Here is an 8,886-nt window from a genome sequence, read left to right on the forward strand (position 1 = left end):
AGAACTTAAGTACTGATGAGTCGAATCAGATCTTAACTTAAGTTCTGATAATAATGTGGGTGTTAATGTGAAAAGCTGTTACAAATAATTTAAATTCAAAAGCTGTTCAGTTTTGATTTTTTCATTTATGAATTCAAAATCTGATCAGTTTTGATTTTTTTCATTAATGGAGCAGTTTAATTCAGACATTAAGTGTGTGGACAGTTTCATTTTTCCTCTCCTATAAATAGAGGCTAAACTGAATGAATAATATACACTACATTCTCATCTCTTCTCTTCAACCTCTCTGCATTTCTCTCCCATAAGTCCTGAAGTGCTGATATTTTCCGGCGACTGAGGTGCTGGTCGAAGTGGAGGTTTTGTTGCTGCTGTTAACATAAACTCCGAGCTGTTTTATCCTGGTGGAGATATTGCGCACATCCCAAACGCAGCAGGTAGGGGGCAATAATCTCTTCAAGAGCAGCCAGGACTTCGAGCAAGGCCTGGTGACTCAGCTGTGATTATTTTCTTGGCATTTTGTATCTGTAAACCTTTATTTCAGTCACTGTTGAAAGCTATGGTTTCGGGTACATCTTTCTTTCTCTCTTCGTTATTTCAGTTACTGATTTTGTTTACCTGCATGTTTTGTTTTGTTAACTGTGGTCTTGGCCTAAACTTGTTAAATTCTTTATACACTTGCCTCTATGTTGCTATACTTGTTAGTGAGTTTCTCAACAAGAAGTAGCACGTCAAAGCCTTTCAATCGAAACACATTTTCTTATTAATGTTAGATGATCCAGTTAAGATGGTATAATAATCGAGTAAAACAGCAAATTCATATATACACAGATGAAAGAGAATTTAACTAGTTTGCTAATATGTTACAGCAAATTTATGTGTATTTAACTAGTTACATATTTAATTTAATATTGATCTATCTAAACTATTTATATATCTATATTATACTATTATAAGCAAACACTCCCTATTTGATTATTGTTGATTGTTTGATACGGTAAATAACAACCGTCAGATCTAAATACATATAAATGAGAACCGTTGTATGTATTAATAGAATTATATTATATTAATATTTAAACCGCTCTCATAGGTTTATGGTTCGAATCCCGTCAACAGCGTATTATATTTAAAATTTTAAATTTTTTATTTTAACAATTTCTAAGATTCGAGTCCCGTGAACAACATATTATATATTATATTATTTATTTTCAGTTAAGTCCCAAATTATCATAAAATATATATTTTTATAACTTATTATGTTATTCAATTTATTTTGAGAGAATTGCATTTTACACTTCTTAAATTTGACCAAAACTCAATCTTGTATACATATTTTTAGGAATTGCAGTTCGCACCCCCTACTTTGAAATCCGATTAAACATGCACCCTTTTTGTTTAAATTTATAGCCGTAATTGTTGTCTTCTACAATATATCTCATCTTTTCCATTCTTCACCAATAGATTATGTATGTTGTTAATAACAAGAATTTGTGGTAAAAAATTGACAAAATTTGGAAAAAAGGGTGCAATATGGATCGAATTTTAAAGAAGGGGGATGCAAACTACAATTTATGAAAGTAGGTATATAAAATTGATTTTTGACCGAATGTAAGGGGTGTAAAATGCAATTTTTTCATTTATTTTTCAATTATTCAAAGTTACGGGTTATAGGCTATCTATACTATATATTATATTAAACGAAACATTAAAAGTTTGTTGAATTTTACTTAATTACCCTTACTTAATTGTTCTAATTCTAATTATTGGGGCGATCAATTATAATTATAATTAATATTGAAGTCAACTTCCTCTATTATTTTACCAGTTTCAATTCTACTTTATATCGAACTCTATATTACTATAATTTATATTAAATTTAACTTCTTGTACCAATTTAAATTTTAATTCATATCGAGTTCTATATCATTCTAATTTGTTACTTCGGGCTAAATTAAATTTAAACCAACTAAATATAATTTTTAAGATTTGGTTGACACATAATGCGACTCGGACTAAGATAAAATATTAATATTATCAATCCTCCTACAAAAATTATACTGATAAACTTGGATAAACAAAATAACATACTTGGGTTTTAAGATAGTATATATAATATAATAACCGGATAGGAATATAAGATGTACTTATTCTAGTAAATTACGAACACATGTTATCCTATTATTTAAAAAATTTAAAAACGGAAAACAAAACTTCAATTTACATTTTAATTAGACAATAACTTAAATTAGTACAAAGTAGGGTATTTTCTAGTAGTTTGTGTGAGGCACTACCTATTTTGTAATATAATTATTGGATTAGAAAAAATAATTGTTAAATTTTACTATGATAAAGAATATCCTTGAATATAATGTAAAATAAATATTTTAGGATTTAAAGTGCACTTTTTTCGTATTTGAGGATATTATTTATTTTGGTATCTAAATTACTCACAAGTCGAAGTACAAATGTATATTAGTATTTGATATATAAATCAAAAAATCCCGGATAAAAGTTCGCCCGATGAGGCCCAGCCGGCGAGCCTAAAACGACCATCATGATTTAGAGAGGAAATTCGGCAAAAGAAAAAACGAGATCTCAATTTGTCTTTTTATCCTTGAAAAAAAAGAAGTAAAAAACGGAAAAAGAAATTTTTAGAAATTTACCGTTTTATCCCTGCAAACCATGAGGCCAAGTTATGTTTTAAGTTTTTAAATTTTAAATTTTAGCGTCCAAGTGAGTATTACGGTAGATAAGAAAAGGTAAAATGGTGAAAAGTAAAATGGAAAACAAGACAGGTTGATGTAAGGCAAGTAAAGTAACAATCATTTTGCATTACAAGCTCAGTTGAGTTAGGGTTTTATTAGAAAACATGTCAACTGATTGGAATGAGTGGAATGAGTACCCAGGCTTCGATGAAGATGAAACTACTGAAGGCCTGGATTGGGTGCTAAGAGAAGAAAAAGATGATGGCTTGGAACAATATGCTGATGGTGGTGCTTATGGTGAATATGCTGGGGAATCACAAGTTTGGGGAAATGAAGATGATGAAAAGTTTCAGAATTTAGGGCTCAATCTTCCTAAGACGAAAAAGAAGAAGATCAAAATTACACCACCCAAAGAGGAAAAGGTTTGTTGGTACATGTGCATGTATGTATGTATGTGTTTTATGGGTAATAATTAACTACTACGTTTTCTTATTAGCTGTCTAATCTTAATTAAGATTCCTTAATTAAGAATAATTAAAAAAATTCCCATTTATTCCTTACATACACCCCCCCCTGGAATCTGAATAATGTGCCTTTTTTTAGGATTTTCTTTTAATTAATTAGTTAACATTACAGTACCTTACGAACCATTAAGTGTGTTCCTATTTTTATCTTAATTTAGGTCCGTTATTAAGACTAATAATAATTTTAAAAAAATAATTCTTTTAATTAATTAGTTAACATTACAGTACCTTACGAATCATTAAGTGTGTTCCTATTTTTATCTTAATTTAGGTCCGTTATTAAGACTAATAATAATTTTAAAAAAATAATAAAAAAAAATCTTCCTATTTATTCCTTAAACCCCGTGGATTCTTAATATGTGTTGTTAGCCTTGTTTAAGGGTTGTTACAGTTCCCCATTTATTCCTTAAACCCCGTGGATTCTTAATATGTGTTGTTAGCTTTATTTAAGGGTTGTTACACTTAAAATAGCAGTTCCCCATTTATTCCTTGAATCTTAATTTCTGGATTTTCTTTTTTAGGAATTTTTAAAGTTTCTTTCTTTTTTCATGTGAATAATATTAGGGAAATTAGGGTTGTGCCTGGTTTTTAGTTTTTGACCTTGCATTATTATTATTATTATTATTATTATTAGTGGTATATATAACAACTTGTAAGTCAATTTTTTCCCTCCTTTTAACAGATGTTCATCCTTCCTCCTATTGTCCTCAATGATGAAATGAAATCTGATACTTTGAATGAATTCTACACCAAAACTACAGACTTGATCACCAACCCTCGTCAATTGAATGGAAATCAAGTTCTGAGAGTTTTGAAAGGAAGGAAGTTTCTCCCTGACACACGAGGAGGAGGAAAAAAAAGAGCTGCTGTTACTTTGATGTTTGTACCTCTTATTGAAGGTGACAATACATCATATCTAATTTTGCAAGCACACGACCTCTACACGGTTGGGTACGCAATCAAAGAACATTTTTATGTACTCGGTTTTGAGTCGAGTAAGGAGGGTGCTCTTGTGTTTCAAGCCTTAGACCGATTAGGTTTCCACGACGATAGCACTACTGATATTGAAGATGTGCTTACTTCTTACAAGTGTCTCGAGCCCTTGGCCAACAAGACTAGGGCGCAACTCGAACTAGGCCAAGCAAATCTATTGCGCTATTCTAGATCGATCTTCAATGCGAATTTGCATCAGAACATCTTCTTGGTTGCAGAGCTTGTGCTTTTCTTCACACAGATTATATGTGAAGCCCTTAGGATCTTTACTTTACGGGATCATATTATTGAACATTTTTCGGTCAACCAAGGGGAAGGTGTTACCACTCCTTCGCGGCTTATAATTATGCAGCACGGTTGGGGTATAGCCTCCAACCTTCTTCAAAGGGAAGCCGAGGGTGTCCCAAGATTCGAGGTTATGATTGAAATTGGTGGAGGTGCAATACATATTCACACGCTGTATTCCATGTACACGTGTCTCATTCAACATAGTAGAGATTTCCTGTTAAGAGATACAACCGAAGCTCAAGTAATGGAAGTCAGATACAATCTCGGGGAAGCATCCAAAAGTAATTATATATCCAAGAATCAGGAGCTCTTGAATACTCGTAACCAATTTATGGGGATTTGACCCTTTTCTTTGTAATTAAGTAACCAATTTCTAGGGATATGACCCTTTTATTTACATTATTATTTTGGTTCGATTGTTTGAATCAAATGCACTTATTTATGATCATGCTTCTATCATGTTTCCTGCATATTTTGTTCAAGTTTTTTATTTTTATTATTTTAAAGTATTGGGCTTGTATATCTTTTTCGTTTGTCAATCTTTATCTGTTAAAATGTCTTCGTCTTTTCTTCTCTCTGTTATATTTGCTACTTGTCTGGCCTTTTCAGGCCTTTTCAGCCTCCCCCGTCTGTGGTCTCATACAAGTATGAAAGTTTTTGAATTGTTATTAAATTATTCGTCTGCCACTATGATGCTTTAGTATATAAACAATTTCTTGAATTTCTGTTTGTAAGATGGGATGTCAAAATCCCTGCTATTATTGAAATATCGATACCCATACTTTCTGATACTGGTCTTGGGATGGCAATGTTGAGTCCTGGTCAGTTCCGGTTAGTTCTAGTGATGTTATACATCCAATGAAAATATAAAAAAATGGATATTAGATTCCTCACACCTCCTGCGGTCGTGGCTGATTCTTCTATCATGGCTGGTTTGATTTTGAAAGGAGTTTTGCTATATGTTTCCATTGTTCAGGTAAGGTAAGCAGTGCTCAAACCTACTTTTTTCAAGTTATTGTAACGCTATGCCCTCGCTGTATCCTAGTTCAGTAACTTTACTTACATTTGGTCTGTGTGCATTTTTAGGCAGCCTCTCCTCAAGGAATTGTCCCTTTTGTCTTTGGCAAGGAGTACACTGTCCATCCCGGAAAACTTAACACCGGATAAGATGTTAAAATTTGATGATGAATATTGTGCTTATATTAGTTTACATTCAGTGCGTTATTTTGATTTATGAAAAACCGTTATCTCGGATATTAATGCTCTATAAATGATTTAGTTTCAGGGTTAAATTTAGAATGCCGATAGCTCTTCCCGTTACATTAGTTTACTACATCTTGGTGATGGTGTGAAACTGAACCCCTCTTCTGGCTGCTGTCAAAAAAAGGTAACCCTTTTGAAATTTCATTACCCTGTTAACAACTGAATGTTACATTGGATGTTTTCTTTTTATATAGATTCTGGTGGCATCCAGCTAAGAAGATAGAGTGTGTAGTTGACTGACTTGGTAGTAGAGCAAAGGAAAGAGTCGAAGGAGCTATAGGGAAAAAGAAAAAAGACAGTCTCATGTAATTAGAGAGGAGTAACAATTTATTTGCAAGATTAATAGCAGCTAAGTACTGTTCTTTAACAATCTATTACATATTGAACAGTTTATTAATAGCTTGCTGGCATTTTACCCTCCGAGCCCAAACGCATCTACTGTTTTGTACTTCCCTTGCAGTGTCCTAGTTCAGGAGCTTCCCTTACATCTGTCCTGTGCATTTACAAGGAATTGTCCCTTTTGTCTTTTCCAAGGAGTACAATGTTCATCCTGACAAACTTAGCACTGAGTAAGATGTTAAAATTTGATGATGACTGTTGTTTTTATATTAAATCATAATCAGTGTGTTAGTTTGAATTATTAAAAACTTTTACGACCATTTAGAAAAAAAATATAGATACACCTCCATTTACAAATGTTTTAGTAGTGGAAACGGAGAGTTGCGGCACTACTGAGAGTGTCAAACTGTACGTCTATATTTAATTGCATGTTTAATTTTTCTTTTGGATTGTAGATAACAAGCAAGTGAATTCTTTTGTTGTTAGAATTCGAACCAATAATGTAACATTGTTGCTGAAAATAAGTAAGATTTGTGTTCAAAGTTTGTAGTACTAGGGAGTGAGGACAGAAAAATCTGCTAGATTTGGTAATTATGTGACATGATTTATATGCGGTAGGGGATTTCACGAGAAAGTGCATAAGAAGTCTGAAGAAATGGCAAGAGCCGACCCTGCAAAGCAAACGAAACATGTTCCAATAAAACAGTTTTGCAGAATCAGTTTCTTATGCTTAAATTTTCATACTTCTAGAGTTAGAATTGAATCAGAATTTTTATTTACAATTTCTGACTAGTACATCAAATTATGTGCTGTAAAACTGATTAGGGGTACATTTTGTGCTGTAGTTTTGGACTGAGCTGTCGCCTCAGGCTCTTGAAAAATGATAAGCAAACCCTCTTTGAGCAAACGCGCAATAATATGTACTGTTCAAGATGTAATGGTTTGCTTCTCGCAGGGTTTTTGCATATTGTCTTGTATGGGAAGTCTTTGCTGCAGGATGGAGCTCTTGTACCTCTCCCTTGTAATAGAGTTGTGACTTTGAAAAGTAAAAGCGATGGTGATTTGAGCGTTTCCAATGTGTGTCAAGATGATTTGCAAGATCGTCTGTCCATCCTTGGGGAGGTCTGACCACGTCTAGATATGGCACACTTACCCTTTTGGATTGCTATTTGTATTCAAAATCCCTGAAAGGGCTCCAAATTATAATTACCTATCTGTTTTTGTTTATCAAATGTCTTCCTCTTAATCATATACTTTTTGACTTGTCGATACTTTTTTAAATCAGGTCTTCGACAGTGCCTGAGCAAGAGAAAGAGAAAGGGAGCTGCTTGATCCAGATGCTTGTGTTGGTGGAGGTCAAGGATGGATAGCTCAAGATATGACTAGTTATTGAAGAGGGCATGGGATGTGAGTGCACTACATATTTCCAGGCTCTCTGTTGACACATTTGTTGATTTTTGGTCCGTGCTAGGAGACGAGACTCGACAATCTCTCCTAAGATTGAAAGAAGAGGATTTCATTGAACGGCTAATGTACAGGTGTATGCCTTGCTTTCTCTTCTCTCCTCCTGAAAAGCTTCTAATTGGACCATCATCCGTTTTTTTGAATTCTGGCTAGTCATATAGAGGGCAGCCTCCAATTTGATGATGAATATTGTTTTTTTATTAAATCACAATCAGTGAGTTATTTTGAGTTATTAAAAACCTTTACGGCCATTTTGAAAAAATAAAATAAAACACACCTCCATTTCCAAATGTTTTAGTAGCGAAAATGGAGAGTTGGGGCACCACTGAGAATGTCACACTGTAAGTCTATGTTTACTTGCATGTTTAATTTTTCTTGGATTGTAGATAACAACCAATAGAGGTTCTTTTTGTTCCTATTTGTTAGAAATTGAACCAATATAAGATTTGTGTTCAAATTTGTAGTACTGAGGAGCGAGGACAGAAAAATCTACTAGATTCGGTAATTATATGAGATGATTTATATGACACAAAACATGTGGACATAAACCAATATATGACTTGAACGGTAATAGCAGAATTCTTAGTTTTAGTAGGAGATTCCACTACTGACATCTGGACAAAAACTGTCGTCCTAAAGTGTAGACTTCTCTGTTTGTGATGTTGAAAGTGATATGTTTGTCTATTTTTCTTGCTAAGATGTCTACCAAATTTCCTTCTCCAGTACCTAAGATGAAAAGACACTGTGTATTCTTAACACTGTATTATTATGTTTTCCTTGTAAATTTGATTGAGCGGAATTCCAAAAATAATTGTCTGGGGCATAGTCGTCAACTGGTTTTACAATACTTGAGTTTAAGACTGAATAGTTTAATGTCGCTGCATGATAAAAGGTGGTTTATATACTGCACGTCATATAAAGGATAGTGTAATTTTCTAGGAGAAACTGTTAGTTGGCAAGGAAAAGGTATGGTGCAAAGCGGTAGCTGTTTCTTCCTTAAAATTGCTGTCTTTTGCTAGTATTATGTTTCCCAAGGAATTGATCTAATACTATATTTGAAATAACAACTTTGTATTTAGGCATCTCCAACGAAATTGTCAAGCGTCCCACTGGTGACATATCCTATGGAATCAAATTTTTAGTGTAAGAGTAAAACAGAATGGTGCACTTAAAGACATAAACTGTTATGTATAAGTTAAGGATGGATCTCTTTTTTTAGAATTTTCATTGTTTTGGATTCATGGACATAAATGAGATGGGTAGGTATGTCTACACAACATTAAATCTGTATTTTATGTTTTTAAAGTACA

General features: G+C 33.2%; 1 protein-coding gene and 1 long non-coding RNA gene across 2 annotated transcripts; both read left to right on the top strand.

Moving 5' to 3' along the window:
• Positions 1-2,687: 2,687 nt before the first annotated feature.
• Positions 2,688-4,980, top strand: LOC141711178 (uncharacterized). The gene is made up of 2 exons (XM_074513605.1): positions 2,688-3,127; positions 3,912-4,980. The coding sequence occupies exons 1-2, from the start codon at positions 2,870-2,872 to the stop codon at positions 4,851-4,853; spliced, it is 1,200 nt and encodes a 399-aa protein (XP_074369706.1). The 5' UTR covers positions 2,688-2,869; the 3' UTR covers positions 4,854-4,980.
• Positions 4,981-6,269: 1,289 nt separating this feature from the next.
• LOC141711682 (uncharacterized) lies at positions 6,270-7,506 on the top strand. The gene is made up of 3 exons (XR_012571435.1): positions 6,270-6,342; positions 7,068-7,234; positions 7,398-7,506. It is a non-coding gene; the product is annotated as an uncharacterized LOC141711682 (long non-coding RNA).
• Positions 7,507-8,886: the final 1,380 nt, after the last annotated feature.

This window comes from Apium graveolens, chromosome 3, assembly GCF_009905375.1.
Source record: "Apium graveolens cultivar Ventura chromosome 3, ASM990537v1, whole genome shotgun sequence".
In the NCBI taxonomy this organism is placed as follows: domain Eukaryota; kingdom Viridiplantae; phylum Streptophyta; class Magnoliopsida; order Apiales; family Apiaceae; genus Apium; species Apium graveolens.